This window comes from Argentina silus, assembly GCF_951799395.1.
Source record: "Argentina silus genome assembly, chromosome: 13".
NCBI lineage: Eukaryota > Metazoa > Chordata > Actinopteri > Argentiniformes > Argentinidae > Argentina > Argentina silus.
The window spans coordinates 11,847,360-11,874,600 of NC_139667.1; the positions used below are offsets into that span (position 1 = coordinate 11,847,360).

Genomic DNA, 27,241 nt, shown 5'->3' on the forward strand with positions numbered 1-27,241 from the left:
AATGAGCGAACAAGGACACAGACACAGACACACACACACACAGAATCTCTCTCTCTTTTCCTTCTTCTCACCAATGCCGGGCGCGCCTGCTTTGCTGCAGTAGTGCAGGAGGCTCATGTCCGTCAGGCCATCTCTATCATTCACACCACAGCCCCTCTTGAGGATCTACCGGCGGAGGAACAACAGGCATCACTGTCACACTGCAGGCTACAGACCTCAGGTAAACTGACAGGACCAAACCAGTACGACTCAACTAATACTGTACCAGTATTAGAGGCGGGGAATGCAGAGAGCACATTTTTACTCGACAGCAAGGACAGTTTTACTGGATAATCACTTCACTGAGCTATTACCGATGAGAACCTGAAAATATGAATTTTACAGCACTGAAGAGATACTATCTGGAGACATCAGATAACAAAACATAATAAGCTACAGTATTGCTTTCCGTCTGGTGGCGGTATTTCACTCATTTGTGATTTGTGGTTGCCAGGTGCAGTATGCTTGGCTGCTTTAATTCCCCATGAGAAACTAATATAAAAGGCTATGAATAAGACGCAGCATGGTTTATTTTCTCAGAGGTTGAATTAGGGAGTCTTCACACTCGTAGGGAGAGAAAATTGTTTTCTGTACAAACATATCAGACATAATGGAAGGCTCACCTCATTTCCGATGAGGCTGATGTTTTTCTGGACCTGGGGCACCCACTGCCTGAGTACAGCGAAGAGCTCCGGTACGGTGGTGCTGGGGTCCAGCAGAACCTCCCTACACTGGGGATCACTGGGGTCAAAGAAGGAGAACTCTGGGGGAGGGAAAACATATAATAATAATACCATTATATACACATATATATACACACACACACACTCACAATCTGGCCTACAACCCTATTGACACCATCTACACATAAACAGGCACATGGCGGGACAGCATTGTGGAGCTAGCATCACTAGCTAGGACTTCTGTTGGTTGCCGATAGCAAATGCATACCGTAGGGTTCAGCTCTGTGTGGCGCACACCAACCATTGCAGGTTTGATAACAGGTTTTTGTCGGTTCCAAAAACACAAAAACCACTGACTGCCAACTAAACACTTTTGGATCTTATATCCACACACAGCATTTTCTCCAGATGCTGAATCTATACGTTGGAGGGAACAATGGAGGGAATACTTAGGGTAACCATCCTCGTCAAGCACGCTATTTCTTTATAAATGGCACTTCTATGCCATCTTTAAAGCGTAAAACGTCTCCTAACTCTTCACAGTGGCTTAAAGTCTAAATCCTCATCTCAGAGTTGGGAAAAAAAAAAAAAAGAAGAAAATTGTCATCTTTCTTCGATCGACCTGGTCTAAATAGCCTCGCTGATTCACTTACAGTTATAATTCAGTTGGAACTAAAGTTGAAATTGAAAATATAAGGATGACTCAAACCAAGAATAGGATAAATCATTAGAGAGAAAATGAGCTCCAAATGTGACAGTGGCCTTACCTTCCATGGCATATAACTCTAATGTAAGCATAAAACGTCACAGAGTCATTGCATCTTTTCCATAACTAGTTAAAGGACAACAGGAATCCTAAAAGCCAGGTATTTGGAGTATAGTTTGTTTACTAGAACTGTACTTGCAAAATGATTCTATAGGGCTTAGAATGAGAAATAGAAAGAGAGAGAATGAGAGTGAAATAGAGTGAGAGACAGACAGAGACAGAGACAGAGACAGAGACAGAGCTTATCCATCATTACCCTTAATTCTGGGTGAAGGACTGTGATTGGATACTAACAACTGTCAATCATGGAAGTGGGCTGGTAAGGCCACCTCTCCCAAACATTTCTCTCATCTAGGCCACCTGACTAAAAGTCTTTGTTCTCAAACAACACAGTGTGTGTGTGTGTGTGTGTGTGTGTGTGTGTGTGTGTGTGTGTGTGTGTGTGTGTGTGTGTGTGTGTGTGTGTGTCATTCGAGAGAGAGAAGAGAGAGAGAAGAGAAGAGAAACTTTGTAGCTAGGGCCCAACAATATGCTCTAAAGCAGAGGCTGAAGGGAGCCGTGTTTTACAATCAAATCACTTGTCTTATGTAATCATCTCACTGTGCTCAACCCCAAAGTGTTTCGTACAGAGAATTAAATCACACCTGACACTGGATATAAAGCAATTAGTTTTTAGTTTATCTGCCTTTCAAAAGCAATTTTGATTTTCCTTCAGTACAAACTTCCCAATTGAATTCCACTCAACTTTATCTGTGTAGGCTTTTTATTGTAGTTGTTTGTAACAGGTCACACAAAAACACATCCATCCATCCATCCATCCATCCTTCCTTCCTTCCTTCCTTCTTTCCTTCCAACCATCCCACCATCCATCCATCCATTCATTCATCCATCTATCTATCCATCCATCCCACCATCCATCCTTCCTTCCTACCTACTCCCCAGTGGGCGCTCACCGCATTGCTTTCACCTGTCCTGAGATGCATCCCAGGACAGGTGAAAGCAATGATGTGACCCTCCTGTCCTTACCACAGTCACTGGGCATGGGGGCCGACGCCACTTGGTGGATGATGGGGCGCTCTACACTGTGGGCGAGCCTGCTGTGTCTGCCCAGGACAGAGTCCCCCTCTGAAGACTCCGGGACATCCTCTTTGGTCATCTCCCCCCCTGGGCCTGAGGACAACAGAGGCCAGAGGCCTGGTTAAAAGACTTAATAGAGCATATGAACAAAGAATGTTTTCATTCTACAAACTAGCAGAGCAAGAGATGTAATTATAGGCCCCTTTGGAGCATGTGAACAATAAAACCAATGACATTGTATTCTAAAACTAATTAGATATGGGCTAACCCAGGGTCATATCTAATCAAAACCTGCAATTAGGCTTCAGAAGCTAAAGACTGCAGCACATTTCGGATGTGTCATCAACATCATTTTGACAAATGAAATAGAAGGAGGCATACCGTTCAGGGTAGCCACGCCTGTCCTGAACTGTCCCATTTCGACCACCAGCAAAAATGTAAACTTGAAGCAATCCAGCTCACACCATGAAGGAACTTACAGTATGTTGCCAACTAGGCACACACATAACTCAGAGTTTTTAACGGTCAACAATCTTGTTTCTATCTGAGCTTCCAGGCTCTTGCTTGGCAACCATCAGCAATGGGTTGACATACAGTTGAGGCTAATCATTCCAAATCTTAACCTCCTTCCCAGCGATTCTATTCCAATAACATTAAGTGCTGCACCAAAATAATCAGCTTGCCACTTGACGTCAACATTTCACACAGAGTGTGAATCGTGAGCAATGAGCCATGAGAACAAAAACATTTAAAACACAGATGCTAATGTCAAGTGGAGGCCGAAACAAAACACATCAATCAACCCAATGGAAAAAGGCTATTCACAAGATGAGAGCTAAGGTTAACGATTAGTGAATATTGTGTTTGTGTGCGTGCCTGTGTGTGTGCGTGTGTGTGTGTGTGTGTGTGTGCGAGAGAGAGAAACTAACTCTGAAGAGATAGTTAAAAATGGCAGAGACAGCCTAAAGGAAAGAGAAAGGACGACACAGCCACCATCCAATTACTCCTCTCGCCATCCACACCTACACTCACTCTCCTGCTCACCCTCTTCTGGGTTGTGGTCGTCCATGTTTTCCATGACAAAGAGAAGCACAGGTACCCTGGACCCTTGGTCCGAAAGACTCAGCCCTAAACTGAGCAACAAGCTTGGGGTGTCTCTTCCAGTTGCCACTAAACACCTCCTCTCTGCTTTCCCTGCCCTGGATGATCTCCAGACTGGAATCATGTGGCTATTTAAAGCCCAGACTCCCGTGGCATGGCATTCCTGACTCCCTGGAGCGAGCGAGAGAGAGAAAAAGAGAGAGTATCACTCCCGCTTGTCAATCACCTCCAGAGTATGGTGACCTCTCTCACCCGGCAACTCAACAGCAATAAGACTTATCATGCGGAGAATGCAGCTATCGGGTCACTGCTTGCACAAACAAACATTATGTCGACCAAACACACACAGGACCCCCGACAGCAACAGGGTGCCGATGACAAGTTAGCAGTGGGATGGCAGATGTACTGTAAATGTGCTATGTACAGTAGCCTACTGCATGGACATATCATAGCCTATAGCACAAAACTAAAAAGGACAACCCAACACAAGCATTTGATGCATTTCAATCTATTCAGTATAGGGCACTGTTTTGATCAAAGCAGTACCCTGTCAAAAGGTGCTCTGTTTGTTTCAATAGGCTATTGTATTGGCTAAAGAATAAGGGTCAAAGAAAGGGGCTAGGCCTATACAAATACAATGTGTGTGTGGCCTGGCCTACAGTCTGCGGGCGCTCGCTAGGCCTACTGCCCCTGCTAAAGGGCAACGTGGGGAATTCCTCAGGTCATGTGCTTCTCAACCAGCTTTGCCAAGGATCAGAACTTGGCAGGGAGGCCCACGGCACCGGCCCACTTACTCAATAAGCCCCTTCATCATCCCGCGGGTCTGCCAGAAAAGACAGGGGCAAAGCCTCACCATCTTGCTCTGAAGCCTATGTTAATAAGAAGAACGCTGTCCTCCAATTTAAAAGTATTCTATCTACTGTAGCTATTTGTGACAAACTGTGACCACAACTAGACAGTGATATGTGATTCATTCATTGAGCATTATAGAAGGCTTATTGGTCCACCAATGGTCTATTGATGATACTGTAGCTTATTTTTTCGTTTTGCAATTAAGCTTATGTAAAGGCCTCTGCTTTCTGCTGGCACAGACACAGACACACACACTAAAATAGATCCCAAAAAACTTTAGAAAGCTTTAGGCAGCCTTTTTTTTTTTTTGGGTTGCATATCTGGTAGCGACATATTCCATAAGCTCTATGTCACATTCAGAAACACTTTGTAAAGCCGAGGATCTTAAGGAGTCTTTGTTGACATACTTTGTATACAGACTACAGGCTAATAGTCAACATCTTATATTGCTACAAATTAACCTTAGGTCAAAGCTGCCCACTTACTTCTCTTGTCCAGGTTCCTCATCGGAATGGCACAACATCAGTGACAACAGCACAAATGCCTGGGCAACCTGGTGGCAGGATCTGTTTAAGCACACATCCTGCCCAGCCCTACTGAGAAAGGAAGAGCCTTTCCTTTGCCACCTGTTCCCTTTGATGCTAAGCATGTGACTCTGGGGGTTGGGTTGGGGTGGGGTGGGGTGGGGTGGGTGAACAACAATGTAAACTGGATTTCAGTGTGTAGTATACCTTGCCAGCTCTACACACTGAATCAAGTCAAGAATGGGGTTATTGTTTCGGTCAGCAACCAGCAATGTTGAAGAACAGCCCCCCTGGAGTGAGGGAAAGCAATTGGCCTACTGATGCCATTGGTCATGTCAAATGTCACCGTTGGGCAATTGGGAATGTGAAGTAGTTCACTCTACGGATCAAGGTACTGTGGCTATCTCACAAGTCAAGGAGAACCGATGACAACCTAACGGGATGGCTCAACTCCCGTGCAGTTGCAATGCAAAGAAAGCTTAATCTAACCTGCCCTAATAGAATTCTCCATGAATGACAAGTTGATAACAGTTAAAACACGTAAAAAAAAAAAAAAACGACTGAATGTACAGACAGTAGCTAGCTAGCTTCTGTAGCTATCCTAAGACACCTGCAGGTTTGAGTGGTGCATTAACGCACATATCTGAGGAAAACATAGGCAACATTGCAGATATTTGCAAATAGTAGCCACATGATATTGATATAGATTACCTGCTCTCCCTATGGAAAAGGTAACCGTTGTGTGATTTTTCTCCCTGTTCGACTCAGGATGCTTGGACTCATGATTAGCCGCTGATGTTGACAGAGGCAGTAGATTTTTTATCTTCCGGGTTTGCAACCCGTCCTCAGCCTTCAAAATAAAAGCGTCAACAGTGATGTGTGTGTGTGTGTGTGTGTGTGTGTGTGTGTGTGTGTGTGTGTGTGTGTGTGTGTGTGTGTGTGTGTGTGTGTGTGTGTGTGTGTGTGTGTGTGTGTGTGTGTGTGTGTGTGTGTGTGTGTGTGTGTGTGTGTTAGTTTAAAAACGTTTTAAACAAGACAAGCTTTCAATCCACCTCATGCAATATAAGGGCCCTACGTTTTCTGTGACAATGAGATCAGACCTGGTAAAACTTAGGGTCCTTAACTATAATGAAATAAGTGATAATGCACATTTGGCTATCAGCACAGATGTTTCCTGTATCACACTGTCCATCCCCCATCCTCCCCACACCTTTATGTCTAAAAGAAATCTGGCACCTTAAGATGCATTCCAAATGTGTTTATGTTAGTGTTCTATTTATGTTAAGTTCTGTAGGACCTTCTCTGTCTCACATACACTTAAAGAGTCAGCTGAAAAAGATTCTACATTAACGACAAGGAGATTTTATTTCATTTTTTTCAACTGCAAAGAGTTTTATTGTGTGTCTTTTCACAATTGAGAGCAGGGGACGAAAGGAAAAACTGGAAATATTGTTGGAATTTGCTGTTCGTCCAGGTTTGTATATTGATTAAGCAACACTATTACCCAACACTATTGATAATTTGTTCTTACATTATTACTACCTTCGTCTGCCAAGCTTTGTAATAAACCCATTTTCTACATAACACTGTAGCCTTGGCATAATTGTAGTGCTCTGAGTTTCAATGTAATAAGAATATATGCATGGCTTTGATCCTGCTCTCAACCTCTTTTATCACATGTTTCCTTTTTTTCCCTATATCAATCTCTCTGTGTTTTGTCGATATTATGTGGATAAAATATGCAAATGTGTGAATTCTTGCTTTCAACAACAACAAAAAACTAAACCCAGGTGTCTGGGAGACGTGGGCTTAGGAATCATTGATTCAATTAAGGCTTAAGTTTGGTTGAGGTTAAAATTGTTAGGCCTGATGTTACATTTAGGGTTAAGGAATAGGTTTAAGGATATGTTTAAGGATGTGAAGGACAGACACAGTTGTAGTGGGGCTGATCTCAGATAACAATGAGGAAGCCTACCTGGACGAGGTGGCGGACCTGTCACTCTGGTGTCAGGAGAATAGCCTCATCCTGAATGTCTCCAAGACAAAGGAGCTGATTGTGGACTTCAGGAGAGCACAACATCCTGACACCAGAGAGAGAGCACAACACCCTGTTGTTGGAGGAGCACAACACCCTGGTGGGACTGCTGTGGACAGGGTGAGCAGTTTTAAATACCTAGGAGTCCACATCACAGAAGACCTGACCTGGACTACCCAGTCCAGTACACTGGTGGGAAAGGCAAGGCAACGCCTGTTCCATCTCAGGCAGCTGAGGAAATTCAAAGTCTCCCGGAGGATCCTTCAGTCCTTCTACTCTGGAGCTGTGGAGAGCATCCTGGCTGGCAACATCACCGTCTGGTACGGTAACAGCACGGCCCAGGACAGGCGAGTTCTGCAAAGGGTGGTACGCCTGGCAGAAAAGACCATGGGAGCTCCAACCACCAATGCTGATATACTAACATTTATCTCATAAAAAACTTTTGCCAAAGACACGTCATTGTTCAAATGTTTCTCTGTTTTATTGAAAATAATTCAGTCGAAAATTTGACAACATCATTTTATAGTCACCTAATTACCTGATAGTTGCCTGAAAAATGACTTAGTTACAGAGTAATTACATGGTTATTACCTAAGAATGACTTATCGGTAACTTTGGGATTCACAAACAAATACTAGAAAGTACCATTGTAAAAAAACACAAGTTCATAGTAAATATGAATTAACTTCCAGTTGCACAACACGAGGACTGTTTGTTAAACAATTTATGATAATGACTTACCTGTATGCGCTCTGTTTACTTTATGAACAACAGAAGAATACTTTGATAAACCTGGGAAATTATTTTTGTAATATTGCTGTAATATTAGCCATCATTCAATTAATCAAAAGCCAAATAACAACTATAGATATGCTTGTTTAATCATAAGTAGAGCCCATAGGAATAATTAACATGGAAATATGACTTTGTTAAAATTGGTACAGTAAGAAGAGGTCTCAGCCTTCAAGTCTGTGAAACTTGTTATCGTGGCCCAATGACAACACAACCCTAGGAGAAACACTGTAAACAACATCGGAAACTCAACTTGTGAAACAATGTTAATATTTCATCACCCCACCTTTTTTGATTTTCTAACTTAAATCTAGATAGACAGATACAGTGAGAGGTCTTAGCCTCCAAGTCAAATGTGAAACTTCTTATGGCCTCATGTCATGACAACACACTGTGAGCCACTGTGCAAACACATTCAAACTCAATGGGGAAGAATAGATTGTGACACAAAGCTAGGGAATCTTTCAGTGAAATCACCACATCTTTCCTATCATCAACCTACTTTCTCTTAGGTGAATGTAACACATTCTTAGCATACTAATTCTCGATGGCCCATTTCCTTCCAGGAATTTACATTCAGTTTTCTCACACGCATACAACATACCTCAATGCTAAAAGTGAACCAACATCTTTCGTGAGGTCATGGCTATAAAGGAAAAGGATTCTCACTGAACAGGTTCACAATTTCCTCTGTGGCTCACTATTGTTTTTGAGATTACACACCACCTCCTGCCTGGTGCATTATGCTCACCTGTGGATATTGGTATACCTTGTGTGCATTTGTACTGGTTGGCTTGGGGACATGCTGCGATTACTCTGAGTCCAAATGTGGGGCTAGGGCTCCAGGCGATGTTCTGATTGGGGTGCTAAACCCCTGTCACACGAAGGTGGAGACCCTGCACAAGCGAATACAACCTGAGAGATTCAACTGCACAGAGTAAGTTGACGTAATCTAAAATCCATGTACAGTACTGTAAATGTCATGTCATATAGTAGAACTAATCATGGATGAAAGACCTACGAACCTACTATCCATTGGTTGCAGTTGAGATATATTTTCAAACCTCTTTGAAACATTTCAGTGCAATGTGCATTAATACATTGTCGAGACAAATACATTCCAATCAGGTCTTTCATCTATTCAGTGGGACTATAATAATTCACTTAGAAAACATAATTGATAATCAAGTCCATAGCTACTGTAAATTACAGAAAAGCCATTGAGAGAATGTTCATTTGCATGGTTTGTTCAGTGACAGTTGTTATAATCATGTTGTTATTGTAAGACTAGACCTCAATTCAAGGAAATAAGGAGGGCAATTCTCCTGAGAAGCAAAGGGTAGATTTTGATATACAAAAGGTTATGGTGCCAATTGTGAGGCTTGGGGTAACATGATACAATTGTAAAGTGAGTCACTGAGGTTCACATACTCAAGTGTTATTTTTCATTAATATTGTTAACCAGTTGATTCAAAGGAAAATATGTAAATAAAATAATTGGGTGGATATAAGATACTGTCGTTGAAATGGGAAATTAAAAAAAACATAATTTTCCCCTTGAGTATTTGTATTTGTTATATGCTTTCAAATGATAAGCTTTCAATCTGTTTATGCTATTAATTTGTTAATGTCATCTGTTCTCCGATTCAGTTTCAATTTGCTCTCCTTCGTTCAAGCCCTGGCTGTCATTCACACCATTGATACAATCAACAACTCTGATTTTCTTCCGGGGGTTCGTCTTGGCTATGTCATCTGTGACACATGTGCTGATGCCACTAAGGCTCTCCAGAGTACAGAGAAACTGCTTGCCATTAATGACACCCTGTCAATTCAGTGTGATATCACTGAACCACCACCAGTAAAGGCCATCATTGGTGCACGCTATTCTGAGGTGTCCATCACTGTGGCCAGGCTTCTGAGTCTTTACATGGTTCCTCAAGTGAGTCAAAGCTTATTGTACAGCTCATTTTGTGTTATAATGTTCCTACCTAAACTTAATGCCACAGAACCCTTTATATTTGCCGTATACAGTACCTAGCAAAGAGGGCCTATACAAAGTAGCTGAGAACAATAATTGGCAAAGACAAAATATAATATTGAATATTTCAATAAGGCTTATCTACAGTACTGTAGATTCTACAATGTACAAATGGTCCCACATTTCTATATGCCAGAGTACATTGAATAGACAAACTGGCCATATACTAGGAACAAATGTTATACTTAACAAAATGACAAACATAATTCATAAATTCTCCATTCCCTACCAGATAAGTACCACCTCATCTGCAGCACTGCTGGATGACAAGCTACGTTTCCCATCCTTCTTGCGCACCATTCCCAGTGATATATACCAGACACATGCACTAGCCCAGCTCATGGACCACTTTGGATGGAACTGGGTGGGTGTTGTATACGGGGATGACGACTATGGCAAAGCAGCTCGAGAGAGCTTTTTGAAAGATGCAGAGAAAGTGCACATATGCACTGCCTTCCAAGAGGTCCTCCCCCATTACCTGGACCACAGTGAGAGCAATCGTCGGATCCAGGAAGTGGCAGACCGAATTCAATCCTCCAAGGCTCACGTGGTCTTGCTCATCCTGAAGGGACAACTTGTGATGCAGCTGTTTGAAGAGATGATCAAGAAGGGAATCACCAGGACCTGGATAGCCAGTGATGCCTGGTCCATGTCTCGGCCATTAGCCACAATGAAGGGGATCAACATGGTCGGGGAAATCTTTGGGTTTAGCTTTATCACGGGTCAGAATCCAGGGTTCAAGCAGTACCTACAGAATATGGCACCTGAACCAGGAGTTGTGAACCACTTCATTGAGGAGTACAAAGATCTGAGGTTCGGGTGTTCCCCTGAGGTACAACAGCATAAGGAGTGCCTGGACAGCAAGCCGGCTGCCCTATGTCCTTTGCCATATGCACTCAAGTTTAAGTCCCAAATGGCCTGTAACCTGTCTGACCCCCAGGTGGCAAATGATGACTTCCTGACACATGCCGTTAATTTGAACTTGACATATGGTGAGAAATTGGCCGTATGGTCAATTGCTTATGCCCTCCGATCCCTGCTCAAATGCAATCAGTCTATCTGTCCTGGGGAGAGGAACTTTCCTCCTTGGAAGGTAATAAAAGTAAAAATTCCCTGTTCAGACCTCTGCTTTCACATGCCATCCCAGTAGTTTTTATCCCTTACAATTACACAGTTTAACATTTATTTGATAATACTTCACATGTGAATATTGTTCTCTTTGTTTCCAGCTTCTACAGGAACTGAAAAAGATTAACTTTACTCTTGACAACCGCCAGTTTTCCTTTGACAATTCTGGCAACTTTGTGAATGGCTACGACTTGATCAGCTGGGTCAGGAAAGGAGATGAGAGACATTTCAGAGTTGTAGGCCAGTATAATCTAAGGAAAAATGTTGTGGAAGTCAACATGGATGACATAGACTGGGGAACTCCAAATAAAACAGTAAGAGGATGGTCTTCGTTCAGTGTTTCACAACTGCTAGCGGGTGATGGGAAATCAATCCAAGGAAGTCATACAGTATGAATAAGCCATAAATTAGCCAATGTATTTTCTTCTTGAGAACTTTAATACTAAGAAAATACTCAGACATTGTATTGGCAAAGAGACCAATCAGTGAAGCTTGTTTAAATCCATAATCCTGATAAGAATGCTGTCTGGCTCATCAAGGCTGCAAGTGCATGCTGCCATTTCCTCTTGCCAAACAGGCATTGCAGCAATGACTAAAACATTATGGGAGGACTGTATAACATAATGTTGCCTTAAGACAGGGTTTATGTTGATGCACTGTTGTTAATGCTTTATAATTGCATTAAAGAGGCAATCTGGGATTCAAACAACAATGAAGCGATCACCCTGGCACTTTTTTTGGTAAACAGCTGAGGGACGGGGCTGGAAAAATTTAACCACTGTCAAATTCATTGACTATGGATGCAAGAACTGACCCTAAAGGGGATCAAAATGATAGTTTTTACAATGTTGTGATACTATACAGTGTTTACAATTACGTTGTTTACAAACAATGGAGTAAAACAAGTTATATTCTTCAAGAATCAACGGCTATAGTATATCATTAATTCAAAAAGAATTGATGTACCAATCCCAGATTGCCCCTTTACCCACTGATGTGACAAACTATTATAAACCCTTGATAATAATATCTACGTAAAGGGAATATAAAAGTATAACATATACTTTGTTGCCAGATTCCTGAGTCCAAATGCTCAGAGTCATGCCCTCCTGGAACAGCAAAGAAGATCTCCATGATATATTGTTGCTACAACTGCACCATGTGTGAGGAGGGATACTACACCAATATTTCCAGTGAGTATGCAGCAGGACCTCAATTATGGGTTGGCCACATTATGAAATGTATGAATCTAAGCTATGTTTCTCATATTGCTGTCTAGTGAAATGTAATATAATCTCTGACTTTTATATATTATCTACCCTCCTTTACAGACCTTCAAAGCTGTCAGAAATGTCCCAATGGCACCTGGTCTTTGAGAGGGTGGTCCCATTGCAAACAAAGGACAGAAACCTACTTAAGATGGGACCATCCATTTGCTCTTGCCCTGCTCATCTTCACTGGAATAGGGTTTCTGCTACTATTTGCTGTCCTCATAATTTTCTTAATTCATCGCCAGAGCGCTGTTGTAAAAGTAGCCGATGGGGAAGTCAGCTTTGTCATGATGGCTGGCTTAGCTGTTAGCTTTGGTGCTGTGGTATTGTTTGTTGGCAGACCTAATGATCACATCTGCAGATCTCGCCAGACCATGTATGGCCTTGGGTTTACGCTGTCTGTCTCTTGCATCTTAGTAAAGGCCTTCCGTACCTTCCTTGCCTTCCTTATGGACCAACATCAACAGCATAGGCTGAAAAAGCTATATAAGCGCAGTGTTATTATAGTTTGTGGAACGGCTATCCAAGGGCTAATCTGCCTCTTCTGGCTGATTTTTGACTCTCCAAAGGTTGAAACCCACACTTCAGAACAGAGCATGGACATTCAGCTTCAGTGCAATGAAGGGTCTAACTGGGGCTTTGGGTTCATGCTAAGCTACACCGCTCTGCTAGCCTTTGTCTGCTTCATTCTGGCCCTCAAAGGCAGGAAGGTCCCACAGCGATTCAACGAAACAGGCTACATCATCTTCAGCATGGTCATCTACCTGTTTGTCTGGGTCTGTTTTATCCCCATTTATGTCACCAAGATCCAGCAGCGTTCAGTGGTCCAGGCCTCCGCTATCGTTGTCTCCAACTTTGGCATAATTTTCTGCCACTTCATACCCAAGTGCTACATGATCCTCTGCAAGAAGGACAACACCACTAAGTCATACATGGACCGAGTGCGGATATTTTCCATTACCTCCACCAACTCAGCACTAGAGGACTTGAGGAGATCGTATAGCTCTGGAGCAGACTCCAACGAGTTGCCGGCTGCAGTGACCACTATCAATTCAGTAGATTTTGAGGAAAAATCTATTGAGTCTTTTGGGTCATTTGTTGCTAAATTTAATGCATCAATGAATAAGGACTCATCCCCACAAATAAGGAAAAGACCTCGGACATTGTCCATTTGAAATACATGTGTAGATAGATTTTGGTGGCACCAGCCTTGATTTAAATGTGTATACCTTTTTACAGTTGAATGAGCCTGGCAGACATCCTGAAGAAATCTCACCCTCACCATTCGTCAATTCCTTTGCGATTGTAATGTATCTCACACCTTGTCCTTTGTTGAAACTTGTTGACAGCAAGAAATTCTTTGAGTTTTGGGATAGGCCTGTGACGGGCACCATTCTCCAGTGTTGTCCTTGACGCATGTTAACGTATGGTTAAAACTTACCATCATATGTTGCTTTGAAACTGTTAAATTGGTTGTTTTGTTGATACTGTATTCTCATTCTTCCTATGTGCATTAATGTGAAGTTGTGCGCTAGATAAAGGTTCTATTAAAACAGCACAACATAATCGTGACCAGGTTATCACAGAGTAGGATCCGATATGATTGAGTCACACAGGGATGAGCAAATCATTATCAGCCATTATTAACCATGAAATATCTTTTGTAGTCAGATATAATGTAATGTTAATTTGTGTTAGTTAGTCATGTGACCACTTGTGTTGAGTTCGATTCATCATGATCACAACTGTTATTATTGTTATTTCCATTATTGGAAATAAATGTATGTCTCATTTTTGACCCGTCCTCTATTCTTCAGTGTTTTATTCCATAGTCTTCACATGGGCTTTAAGTGTTACGATTATTTAGGGTTGTATTTTAAGCTGAGATATTTGTAGATTTCACGATTCACACAAACATGCAAACTTGCACACATTATCTGAAGTTGAATTAATGTATAATGATGTGACTCGACAAATTGATCAAATGTATATCAGCTTATGTTTTTATATCACTGGTTTTTAGATGTAAAGACAATTAATGTAATATGTTGTAATGACACAACATTTGTAAGCATGAATGTGCTCGTATGTATGGAGACTAAAGAGGAAGATAATCATCAGCTTTTACTTACTCAAAAACATTATCTTTGTGGTTCTGATTATTATCCAAATCATTATTGCTTTTGAAATTCCTTATAGGGTATCTTCCTTTTCACTCAGCTTCTAGATTGTCAAAATATGTGATTGTTAAAATATGTATCAAAAGAATCATTATTTTTGTGCCTTAAAGTTAACAATAGGATGGATAGTATTTGTTACTGATTTCCATGTAGCCAACTGTAGATTCATGAATGATGTCTCTAAACAGACCTCTAATATGTAAAAACAAGAAAGTATTATATAGATAACAATTTCCTGTGAGTATGAGCATAAAAGTTAATGTTTTAAAATAAAGTATTAAAAAGTTCATGTTTTGAGTACTTCTTAAAAGGATGTCCTATTGCTAGTCTGGCATGTAGTATTGTTGACCTTAGAAGACATCAGAGCACAATCTCTTGGCATCGTATGATTCCTTTCACTTTTATTCAGAGTCTGCTGCAAGTTGCTAAGTAACCCCAAAATGCACTTTACCTTTTGGGTGAACCCAGGTTTGGTAAAAAAGTAATATAAACAAATTTTTAGAGTGAGCCGTGTCTAAAGGGATATTTTGGTCCAGATCAGGCTGAAAAAGAACTGATTGAGAAAGAGAAGAATAGCAGTTGTGTGCCCCTATCTGGCCCTTCTAATAATAGAGCCCTCCTGGGAGGTGTGTGTGTTAGGACATTAGGTGGTGCAGGTATTTTGGCCATGGTTATTCGCTGCAGTGAGACTATTTAAAGTAAGATAGGCTTTACCCTCTACCTCAATGAACTCAAACTTTATTTCACAAAGCTTTAGAGGCTTTACAAAGTGAAACAGTGCAGTCACCAGTAACAGTAACAACTAGGCCATAACAAAGACTTCACACAGAGAGACGGAAGCAAGGATATTAAGAAATACCTCTGTCGTGCAGTGCTCTCTCTTTCTCTCTCCCTCTCTCTCCCACGCACAGCAGATGTAATCCTGTCAATCAAGTAATGAATCCCCTGTTGTCATTACATTTTCCAAAACAACTGGAGCTGAGGGACTACACTAGTCCAAAATATCATGCTAGAAGTTTTGTCACTTCAAGTTGATACCTTTCAAATAAATGTGGGTTTTGGGCTCAAATAATCCCTTAATTAGTGATTGTAATATAACTGTAGAATACAAGTTGATATGTGTAGAGTTACAATTAAGAATGTAATGTGGAACAAACTGCAGATGAGGATGAGTCTGACGGCGTACCCATCGAAAATTAATGATGGGAGGTGGTGCATCCAGTGAATTTCACCAGAGACATACAGATTCTACTGATGGAGGGAGAGGCGTGCTTCAAATGGAGCTCAATTATTTAAAAATATATATAATTGAATGCACACTGCTCACCATCATTTTGTGCAATGCGTGCACATCAGTTTGTAAACAATCACATGGGCAGAGGAGGAGGGTCATGGAGTGTTAAATGTTTCAAGGGGTGTGGACTTGTTTACAACTTCGGACAGCACTTTTTACATCTTGTGCCCCCAGAATGTGAATCAAGAGTTGAGTTTCTAGGATATGAGATTATGGATGCAAGGACTGACCATCTATGAGATGAAAATCATAGTTTTAACCATGTTTTTAAGATATAAAATGTGTGTTTACAATTACATTGTTTACAAACAATGGAGTAAAACAATCTTATATTTTGGGTTCTGATGGAGCAAGACACATTAACTAATCTCATGAGGCATTTATAAGATACATTCTTCAAGAATCAATGGCTATTTAAAGTATCTTATTGAGATGTCAAAACATGGATATACCAATCCCAGATTGCCCCTTTAACTGTCCTGAGAGTTGAAATTGGAAACCCAAAATGTGAAATAACTCTGAAATAACAATGTGAATATAGGAATTAGTTTGAGCATTCAGCTCATTTGACCAATGCCAAGTACTCTTGTTTTTGTCTTTGTATGAATGCTCTCCCCTTTGGCAATCATGTTGGACTGAAGAGCTAAACAGAGACATAGTGGTGTGCATGCTATAAAAAGACACCTGGAAGCAGCCCTCATTACCTTAATGAGCTTAAGGTCTTATAAGTGTGTGAGTTTTTTTGCTTTAACATGACATATGTGCACACTAAGGAGTTCACACAAAGCCTCTCTAATCCTTTTAGCTGCTCGTCCTCTACAAGGTACAGAGGGATGTTGTTTCGTAGAACAAGCCACAAGAGAATATACAGAGAAAAATGAAAATAGACACATGGATTTGTCTTTTTTAACTTGTCTAGGGTAGGTAGATAAATGTCACACTTTTGAAATGGATTTATCACTGTTTTGTTTTGGGTGACATATTTTTTGTAAGGATAAAGGAAACCTGCCAGTCTCAGTGACTTGGTCAGGGATCTGAGCCATCTGAAAATGACAGGTGCAGCTGGTGGCTGAGGACCTGTGACATTTTTTTCTTTGTAGGATCTCAAGAGTTGGACCAAGTTTGTGCATTGAGGATTTAAACGTCAATTGAGCTGCCACAATGGGCTGTTCCCCGTCAAAAGGTAATAACTTTGGAACCCAGGGCCCCTTTTGGAAGGGCAGGACACTGCTGCCAGTGACTCAAGAGAGCCCAGGGGAGTCCCAGTCCGATGATGGGGTGAGTGGAGGCTCCAACGGAGCCGGTGAGACAGATGGGGAAATGTTGGAGAGGGGAGGCAGGGAAATGAGATCAACTGGGAAGACCCACTCCTCTCAGAGGGAAGCTCCTTCAACCCCACAGAAAAAGAGACCATCCCTGCCTGAGTTGGTCCCAGAGGTGGTTATTTTGGACACACTGGGGGCTCAAGAGATGGATATCAACACTGGGTCACATGGAAAAGATAAACAAGGAGATAAGCAGGATGCGGCTGATAAAAAGGGTGGACGGAAACCAAAGAAGAATGGCAAAGGTGTGAAACAGTCCAAAAAGAAAGAAAAGGAGAAAAAAACACTCATTGTGGAGGAAAAAGTGGACTTTCCGGAACCTTTAGTGAAAGCTCACCAGGCTGCCTATGCCTTTTTGAACCCTAGCATCACCAAATATGAAGTTCTACTGGGGCTACTGGACCAGGCGACCCAAACCCAGGTGTCTGTGCAGCCTATGGTGGCCTTTATGGCCATGCGTTATGAGGGAATCAACCGGGGGCTGGAGGAGATGGCCGACGAGGGTGAAAAACTCTTAAAGGAGAATGGGGAGCATCTTGCCTGGCCAAGCCAAATGCAAAACTTATCCACCCCTTCCAAATCTGGATCCACCAATGCGGAGCCTCCACCGGACCTCTTACACCAGCTACTTCAGTACACCACCCAGAGGATGCGAAATGTAGGCCAGTCTGTTGGTGGAATTGGGGACTCTGCTCTGGAGGAGGCGGCTGAGTACTTTGCCTCTGTCTCTGAGCTTTTGGAGGAGAAATTGAAAGCCAAGCGCGTGACAGAGGCACGGCTAATGCAGTTGTTGACCCGTATTGAGGCTGCCTCACTCCGCAAGCCCGGACCAGAGGACTCTGCATTGTTCAGTGAGGACAGTGGTATAGGGGCTGAGAGTGAGTCACTAGCTGGTTCTGAAAGACGACACCGGCGCTGGAGCAGTGAGTCCACAGGAACCAACCGAAACATTCCCTGCAGTCCAAAGGACAGTAATACCACCCCAGTCAGGCAGGGAGCATCAAGGCGAAAACTTAATAAAAAAATTAGTCCCAGCATCTCCCTTAACTCAATAGACTCTGCCTGTATCACTACAGCTAAAGAGCAGAAAGACACAGAGTCACTGTTAGGATCAGCCTCTTTAGATGATGGGGAGGAAGAGGAAGATGATGATGAGGGGGATGAAGAGGGGGAAGACAATGAAGGGAGTGGCAGGAAACGCTCCTCACCAGCTAACCCTAACCAGCAACCACGCCGCTTGCCGCCCAAGCGCATAGAGAACCCTCAAAATGTGGAGATGACCCTGAAAATGAAAGATGCCATAAGCGGTCGCATTCGATTTGTTCCCTCACAAGGTGTCAGTGCCAGAACCAAGCTAACAGACAGCCCAAAGACTAGTAGACACCAGTGGACGGAGGGGGAGCAGTCACCAAAAAGGCCGCAGACTGCAGCCCCTGTTCGCAGGACAGTTAAAAAGACCCCTGCCACCAAAGAGTGCCGTTCACGGTCGGCAGAATCCCTCCGTAGCAAAACTGAAGATCCAACACTGCTTGAGCTAGAGAGGACGCAGAGGGATCTGAGTCATAGACTAGAGAGGATGAGCAAAGGCAAGACTGGGGGAAATACCAAGACAAATCCCCCTAAACAAAGTCAAGGAGATACTGCACAATCTCCTGGGTCCAATCGTCTACGTCCTTCAGTGGGGAAGAATAACAACTCTATTCCAATTAAGGACCAGGCAGGGCTTATGAGGCGTAACACTGGAGAACAGGCAGGCAAGGACATGGAGGAAGAAAAGAAAAAGAAAGACAAGAAAACAGCCAAGGGGCCTTTAAAAGCCACCCCACCTGTAGTCACCGCACCTGTAGCCACCCCACCTCCTAGCCCTCCATTGTCAAGTCATCAGCCCACAGGACTGTACCGGGGCAGAAATTCTGTCAAAAGGCTCATCGACACCTTCAGTCAAGGGGTGGACGAGCCTAAACAAGAGCCATCCAAAGTATTGGGGCCTCTCAGAGGGGTTCAAAAATGTGGTGTCCCTGTCATGCCCGGTGTAGGAAATATAGAGGCTGTGCTCAGCAGTGGGGTCAGCAGCTATAGGACAGAGTACACATTGTCTGAGAAAACAGATGACTTGGACCTGGATAATCTGCCGCCCCCGCCTCTTGAGGTCTTGATGGACAATTCTTTTGAGGGTGCACAGAGCCTCTCAGTTAGTGGCGCAGATGATGGGATTGCAAGTAGGGGTCGTTCTCCTGTTCCCAAGAGGGCTATAGTATCTCAGAAGCTACGGGCCTCCATGCCGTCGGTGAATGTGTTGCCTAGCAGAGGCAGCCTGCCACAGGGCTCGAAGAGCATGTCTCCTGCCCGAACTGGATGGCAGGAAATTTCTGCTAGTTCCAGAATAGGCCAACATGAGGCTCAGCCAGAGGTAGATCCAGAGACAGAGGAGGCTGCCACTCTCTACAAGCAAGCCCGGAAGATCATTCACCTGCAGCACTCCTCAGAATCTCCTATGGAGAAGCCTCAGGCCGACCCTGTGCCTAGGAAGCCCTCTCCTAATCGAGCAGGTTTGGGAGGGGGACATGGAGGCAACAGACCTCCTGAGACAGTGCCTCCAATCCCAGTTGTTAGTAGCCAACCACCCGCCACCCCACCTGTGTCCAGATCCCGAATGCTGCCCTCCACTCCATCAACCCCTAGCTCCTTGCATCGAAGACTCCCCAGTCCCCCCACATTCAAAAGGCAGCCAACCCCTCCATCCCCAACCAGCCCTTCTGTCATTTGCAAACTCCCCAACCCACCACCACTTCAACGGAGACTGCCAAGCCCACCTACGGTAAAGCGAGAAGTGACTCCAAACCCAAGCTCTGCCTCCACATACTTTTTCAAGGCACCCTCACCTCCAGCCTCCCCCAAATTACAAAGATGGTCACGGGAGAAGGCACCCTCACCCCCAGCCTCCCCAAGACTACAGAGATGGGCTCGGGAGAAGGCACCCTCGCCCCCAGCCTCCCCAAGAGTACAGAGATGGGCGCGGGAGAACAGTAGTGAGGACTCCACCATAGGGGGATCCAGTATCTTGAAGCTGGTCAGTAATGCTCGCTCTGTTTTCTGCCCGGCCTCACCCTCACTATTTGAGGCCCAGCCTTGCCCGGTGCCCCGGCCTCCCCAGGCTTGGGCCTCTTCGGGTGGCTGTGTTCTCCCACGCCCCTGGGGAGACCGTGGAAGGCTCCCAATGTCAGTACGCGGACCCCAGCCTTTTATCCGACGCAGTCAATCAGACCGGAGGCCCAGTCTAAGCCTGCCTCCCCGAACACCCACCAAATCAGTGGCAGAGACTTGTGGGAGTGAGCCAGCTATCAGCATACAAGGGTGAGTGTTAATGTCCTTCTCTCTAAATCTGGTAAATGGTAAACAAATGAATAAATACAGTGTGTAGGGGGTTTCAAACTAATGTGAAACCAGCTTTCCTCTATACCAAATGATTATACAAGAAACTAAATTATGATCCTAGAAATTACTTTTGCTTATATAGCAAATAGATAGAACTCTATGAATATGGGACCTAAACGAAAATAACAGAGCAACAAACAAACAAAATCAGCAGATTCTCTGTCTTACTTGTGTTGTATAGCGATAAGGTATGCAAAGAAAACGGTTAGTTTGCCAAAATATAATGTGTTAAATAATGTGTAAGCAAAATGACAAAAACAAATGACCAGATCATTATCGAATGTCCTGTGATGCATGGTGACATGCAACAGGGGAGGGTGAAATGAGGTCAAGGAGAGGATAGAGAGGGGAGCTTTGCATTAAAAAATGAAAGTACCATAAGGAGATTACAGCATGATTATACATCATCTGAGACTGATGTACAAGATGTTGCAGTATTATGTAAAGCCATTTGTTGGTCTGACCATCATACTGTAGTATTTTATCAAGTTTTTGGTAATCTAATGCTGTACTGTACCTATGTCTAACATGCATATTTAAGATCCATCTCTTTAAGATAACAAGCTCAGAGTAATCTGTTTTTATTGAATCAACCATATCCTGTGGCACGTATCCACCCAACTTTGTCTGTGAAATATGACATACAACGTTCTAACATTCAACTAAAACTGATGCTGTTATGTAAAATCACCTCAGACTTCACAGGATATGATTAAACATACACACATACTGTATGGCATTGTGAAGTCATACAACTGGGTTTTTGTGTACCATCTGTATTCTCCAGGTAGTTGACAGTACTTTACACAACCCTTTCTGCCCTAGGCTAACTAGCTTATCCCTTTTGCGTAATTGCATTAGTTCTCTGTGACTCACAACAGTTCATTTTGCCTTGTGCTAACTAGTGCTGACCCACCTGGCCCATTTCTCTAATCTCCTAAACTACCTATTCACTTCACTCCCATAGGCTGGAGGATGAGCCAACCAGAGAGGAAGAGCTATGGGAAAGCCAATCGGATCTCAGAACGACTACACGCTCTGCTTCGCACCCGGACCTGTGCATTGTGGGTCAGGCCTTACAGCGTGAATGAGGGGGCTGGTGAAGGACCAAGTTGGATTATGGATTAGCAGGCCTTTAAATATTTAAGACTTTTTTCCAATGGGAAGAAGGAGAAGTGCTAATTTGAAGAAAGCTTCTTTACCAGTGGAACCACTACCCACTACCCACGTGTGTGTGGTGTGCTTACTTTCAAAGAATATGTTCAGAAATGAATGTCAACAAACATACATGCACAGTATACAGTATGTTTACATATGTGATAATAATTCATCAATTGGCTCCACACTAAGAGTTAATCAATATAATTACATAATAACCTGTATTATTGTAGAATATGGATATGTAAAACAACATGTTTGCCTTAAATTACAGGTGAAAATGTATTAAATGGGATTACTGTAGGCAATTTAACTTGAGGACGGAATAAATAAAACACACTCGCATCAACTTCGACCAAATCAACATTAGAAGATTATACCAACGATATTACCTATCAAACAAGATTGAGACATACAACCTTCATGTTATGATTTGGACTAAAAGCTGTTCAAAATGTGATTTTTTAACTGCCCCAGAACTTAAGTGTAGTTCAGTATTCTATTTCTATTTTAATTTCTATGTTTTTTTCTACATTTGTGTTTCCCAATAAAAATGTGCATGTCTGCACAGGCTTCAGTTTTGCCTCATACCGTATCAATTTATGTCATGGAATTCAATCAAAACTGGTCAAAATGGTCTTGTTCACGTCCCAGTAATATGGGTCTGCAGTAGCTCCTGTAATGCAGCATTCTCTGCAGGTGTTTTAGTGTCAGCGCTGGCCTGTAGTTTGTCAGGGAATGTTGTCCTTAGAGCCAACCCAAGTTCACTTCCTGCATTCCACAGATCCTCAGCAGTGCCCTGAGTTCCCGTCAGTTGGTCAACCAGCTGCCAGAGAGCAGGGAGGGTGTGGCTCACCACAACAGCAGGGTTGACAGGGGCCAAGGATTTGACAAGAGCTTTGTAAGAAAGAGGAAGGACATTTTTTGGGGCTGGTTTTCCAGTTAGAAATCTCGTTATGAGCACCCCTTCCTTACCCGTGCAATAAGCAATGCCCATAAATCTCAATTGACCCACTACTACAGCTGTTATTGTTCATTTACTGCAAATTGTACAGGGTGTGACTCACCTACCAGTCTCTTCATGACTACTTGCATCACTTTGCCTCTGCTACATTGCACTTTGCATGCCAATGTCTGCATCAACAACGTTTGGTCTAGGGGACGTGATAATAGAGTTAGCATCATGTTGACACAGACAACTGTGTGAGTGTGCTGTTATCATCAGTCAATGATAAACCTTAAATTCAGAGTCATACTGTAATAACACTGTTATGACACCTATCATATAGTGTACATTTGAATTGTTTTATATTATCATGCATCCTTGTTGCAATTACTGTACTAGTTCTGATAGTTACTCTACTAGTTCTGATAGTTACTGTACTAGTTCTGATAGTTACTTGCTGTGTTAGTAGACAGTACTGACCGCAGTGGGCTGTGAGGGCATCCAGCAGCCTCTCAGCAGCAGGGGAGGTGTCAGGATGTTCAGAGCCAACATGCTCTAGTACAACATTGACAACAGAAGGCACGATGGGACTGAGGCCTTCACGGACCAATGGCATGATGAGGGTCGCTGTGCCAAGAGCCAATAGGCACATGTTCTTGTCTGGGTCCTGAAGATAGGAACCGAACCATTCCCATATCTGGAACTCTCAGGGAGAGAACAAAGGCAGTCAGTTCAAACTGGTATGAGGTACAGTATTAAGTGGAAACACATAATCGATCGTATCAAGAAACTCCCTGTCTATGACTATCATCTGCAAAATGTAAATACTGTACACACACATTAGATTTGGGTGCATACAAGCCTAACTGCAGTTAATAATGTCACACGTGGTTAATTAATTCACACATTCTTAGCTATAATGATAAACCATTCCACTGGGGGCCAATTCGAATCAAATATGCAGTTTTGTTTTATTTAAGTATATCAATCGCATTATATGTTGTTTTTATTTGTTGTTTTTTTACATTTTAGTCATTTAGCAGACGCTCTTATCCAGAGCAACTTACAATGAGTGCATTCAAACTGCATTAATAACAGTACTATCCATACCTGCAGAACCTTATAACCATGTATCTGCTCACTCATACAGTGGGCAAAGGAGGACCCTGTCTCTCTCACCTGAGTCATGTTAGCAGAGATGAGCTGTGGGTGCTGGAAGCTGAGCTCCAGGAGTAGAGCTACTCCTCTAGAGCGCTGTGGGGTTTCACTGGCCTCCAGCAGGGTCTGGAGCTCTTCTAGCCCTGCGGCTATCCATAGGGAACGTACAACAGCCTCCCTCAGACGCCTCCGACCCCGGCCCCGGCCCGGGCACTGGTCCTGTACTAGCCCAACTCCATGCTTTGCCTCACACTCGACAGGGCTAGAGGCTACGGAGGCCTCACTTGAGTAGCATCGACACAGAGTGGAGGTAGAGAAGCAATAGAGGGTGATCGACTTGAAAAACATTGGATTGACGCTTACTGTCTATACAAGTGAAAGACGTCGCACGTCCGCAGTCGGTGTGTGTGTGCATGGGAATTCCACTGAGGCCAAGTCACAAAAATACAGACATACATAGTCACGAAGAACCCCCTATCATCTCTTTAAGAATTCTCAATAATGATCTGTATGTTCTAAGAACTGCTAGAAATCATCTATCGCAAAGAATGAATTTTGAGGAATATGTTTCCAGAGCCTTCAGCGTTTTTGCTGATTGTGTTTGAGACAAGTATCAGTAATTGCAGTTACAGCACATGATATTGTAATCAGAGCAGGGATTCTCACCCTCTGTTGGCCTGTGCTTTGGACACGGTGCTCACACAGAAGCTGCCCCTGGATGGCCTTCTGACACATAACTCTGGCCTGGGATCACCTGTCTGGACCATAATGTGACTTGATATGAAGTAGAGATGGTCCTGGAATTGTGTGTGTGTGTGTGTGTGTGTGTGTGTGTGTGTGTGTGTGTGTGTGTGTGTGTGTCTGTGTCTGTGTCTGTGTGTACGTGCGTGCATGCATGTGTGTGTGTGTGTCCATCTCTATTCACACTAGACTATGCCCTCCAGTATAAACTCACTTTGTTCTGTAGAGACATGAGGAAATGCAGGTCATGGGAGTTGAGACATTTTTGTGCCAGTGTGTCAGACTTGGGGTGGAGGAGCAGGAGGAAAAGCATGCGACGGCCATAGAATCTGCATTGAACAAAGCATGTTTTACCAGAAAACATTGTATGCATACTTGTGTCCATTTCATATGATAAGATAGCAGCCTATCTTGTTAAAGATCCAGTTAAGCGACATGTTTAACTCTGCAACTATGTTCTGAAAGAAAACACTGCAGGGAAGTCCCAAGTAAAGCTCTATTCCAGTAATTCCAGCACAAGGAAATAAACACACCCGGTAAAAACTCATGTGGCAAGTACAGATTGTTTGAGCTACGCACTACTGTATGCATGACATCTGCAGACATCTTCTCTAAATCTTAGGGATAAAACTGAGAGAATTATAGAATAATTGTAATTTTTTTCAACTGTTTTCAACCAGAGTCCAATTGTGGTTAAGAATCTCTGTTCCATTTATGTCACAGGTGCATTTTGGGTGTCCTTCATTTTCATATAAAAGTGTTAATGTTAAATACTTCAATAGTAGTGGGGTGATTTGAGCTATCTGTACCAGCTAATGCGGGATGTCTGGAGAAGTTCGAGACGGGAGAAAAAAATCTTATGGGGACGGTGTCTACAGATAGACAAATCACAAGTGGGTGGAATTCAGAATGATATGGAGGAATCAGAAAAAGAGGAATAACAACAGCCTGATTTCCAGTGTGTGCACGTCCCTCCTGTCCCCGTCTATAGGACACCAAAGCCAATGAATGCACAGACGGTTAGCCGGGAGCGTCTGTCATTTGTGTCTGACGTGAGAGAACCGGGACTATCATAACCTGGTGTCTTGTTGGGGGTCTTGAGCCAGGGTGACACTGGCCTGGAGCAGTAGTTCCTGTCCCCCTCGTGGCCCCTCCAGGACCTTATCTGCCCCTTCCCGCTCCAACACAAAGGACATCAGTTCAGCTGCACCACACCGGGAAGCTGGGTTCCTGTGGCTGGAACAGGCAAAGAGAGAGGTTTCGAATTATGATCGGACACAGCGCGGTAATGACTAACCACACCCAAACATGTTGAGATGGTCGCCATTTCAGTTTGTCAGTGACTAGGCAGCTATCCGTTTTGGAGATACCTAGCGCCTGTCGTGATGAGGGTGGAGAGGGTCCGTGCAGGGGTGGCCACCTCCACCGCCGCCCTCAGGGCTCTTTGCGCCCCCTCCCTCAGGAAGTCACTGGAGTCCCCCAACCGGAGCAGCAAGACCCTGCTCACCCCCTCCAGCTCCCCGTCCAGCATCGTCCCTCTCTGGGCTCCGACTCCCCTGAACACAGCCTCCAGAGTCCGCATGGCTGCCCTAGAGACGCCCGAACGCAAACAAAGGACCTGAGAGAGAGAAGGAAAGAATCAACCAAAAAGAAACTGTGCTGATATATACCGGCACAGAAATGTTGCAGCGAAAGAACGAGGGAGAGAGAGAGAGAGAGGGAGAGAGAGAGATGGTGACTACATTCCAGTAGCCCCACCTCTTGAGTGACCATCTCAGTTGCTTGGTGTAGCTTGGTTTGAAGAACATCAGGGTGGCAGCTTGCAAGTGTATGCAGCGTAGATAAACATTGCTGTTTGACCTCCCTGGGGGACACAGAGAAGAGGGGTCTCAAACTCCTGTATGTGTCCAATATGCTGTATGTTTAAAAATCTATGATAATAATATCAATCTGAAATATGAGTATTGATTCAATAGAAATTATTCTAACTCTAGGTCAGAATAATAGCAAAGAAATTTGGTGCAGAGCCAGTTACCGTTGTACAAACATATATTGTATGACTGAAGATAGAGATTAGTTAGTGTATCAGAATTTTCTCCTGACCAATCCTGGCTCTTCAGGTCTCTCAGGGCCTGTGATAGGCTGAGTTCTGGCTGAGGTAAGGGTGATGGCTCTACATTGTCTGCATCTCTGTCTCCTTGTTCCTCCTGAAGGGCTGACTGTAGGAATATACCTGAGGGGACTACCCACCCACACACACACACACACACACACACACACACGCACACACACACACATTTAAAAAAAAAAGTGAAGTGACAATTATTTCGAGTAATAAGTAATGTAGAATGAATGATGGTTTCATTGCATGATTAATCTAGTAAGAATAGAAATTATGAGGTGCTTTCGCGAGACATTTCACACACACACACACACACACACCCACACACACACACACACACACACACACACACACACACACACACACACACACACACACACACACACACACACACACACACACACACCAGTGGAGACTGTCAGTGGAAGTAGAACGAGGACGGCTCATTGTAATGCATGGAATGGACCATGATGTCTACTTCTACTGACAGGCACGCACATACACACATACACACATACACACACACACACACACACACACACACACACACACACACACACACACACACCACACACA

The 27,241-nt window shown here is 43.4% G+C and overlaps 4 protein-coding genes across 5 annotated transcripts in view; 2 read left to right on the forward strand and 2 right to left on the reverse strand.

Annotated features, from left to right (window-relative positions):
* Positions 1 to 5,855, reverse strand: part of LOC310814118 (CAP-Gly domain-containing linker protein 4) — a 31,679-nt gene extending 25,824 nt beyond the window's left edge. For both annotated transcript variants that reach the window (XM_083683409.1, XM_083683408.1), the window contains exons 1-4: positions 5,754 to 5,855; positions 2,515 to 2,658; positions 663 to 802; positions 72 to 165 (exon numbers count right to left, since the gene is read on the reverse strand). In XM_083683409.1, coding sequence (XP_083539535.1) covers positions 72 to 165; positions 663 to 802; positions 2,515 to 2,644 — 364 coding nt within the window. In that variant the 5' untranslated portion in view covers positions 2,645 to 2,658; positions 5,754 to 5,855. The remainder of the gene's footprint in view (positions 1 to 71; positions 166 to 662; positions 803 to 2,514; positions 2,659 to 5,753) is intronic.
* A 2,564-nt stretch (positions 5,856 to 8,419) lies between these two features.
* Positions 8,420 to 14,765, forward strand: olfcb1 (olfactory receptor C family, b1). Its single transcript, XM_083683116.1, has 6 exons — positions 8,420 to 8,806; positions 9,520 to 9,808; positions 10,140 to 11,000; positions 11,137 to 11,349; positions 12,111 to 12,228; positions 12,367 to 14,765. Exons 1-6 carry the CDS (start codon positions 8,613 to 8,615, stop codon positions 13,479 to 13,481), a joined length of 2,790 nt encoding a protein of 929 aa, XP_083539242.1. The 5' UTR covers positions 8,420 to 8,612; the 3' UTR covers positions 13,482 to 14,765.
* Positions 14,766 to 16,941: 2,176 nt separating this feature from the next.
* On the forward strand, positions 16,942 to 21,631 carry LOC310814234 (photoreceptor cilium actin regulator-like; the record flags this gene model as incomplete). Its single annotated transcript, XM_083683533.1, has 2 exons — positions 16,942 to 20,459; positions 21,508 to 21,631. 2 exons carry the CDS (start codon positions 16,942 to 16,944, stop codon positions 21,629 to 21,631), a joined length of 3,642 nt encoding a protein of 1,213 aa, XP_083539659.1.
* A 705-nt stretch (positions 21,632 to 22,336) lies between these two features.
* LOC310814236 (TOG array regulator of axonemal microtubules protein 2-like) lies at positions 22,337 to 26,125 on the reverse strand (the record flags this gene model as incomplete). The annotated part of the gene is made up of 8 exons (XM_083683535.1): positions 22,337 to 22,595; positions 22,766 to 22,852; positions 23,125 to 23,341; positions 23,824 to 24,085; positions 24,469 to 24,560; positions 24,758 to 24,872; positions 25,621 to 25,779; positions 25,914 to 26,125. The coding sequence occupies 8 exons, from the start codon at positions 26,123 to 26,125 to the stop codon at positions 22,342 to 22,344; spliced, it is 1,398 nt and encodes a 465-aa protein (XP_083539661.1). The 3' UTR covers positions 22,337 to 22,341.
* Positions 26,126 to 27,241: the final 1,116 nt, after the last annotated feature.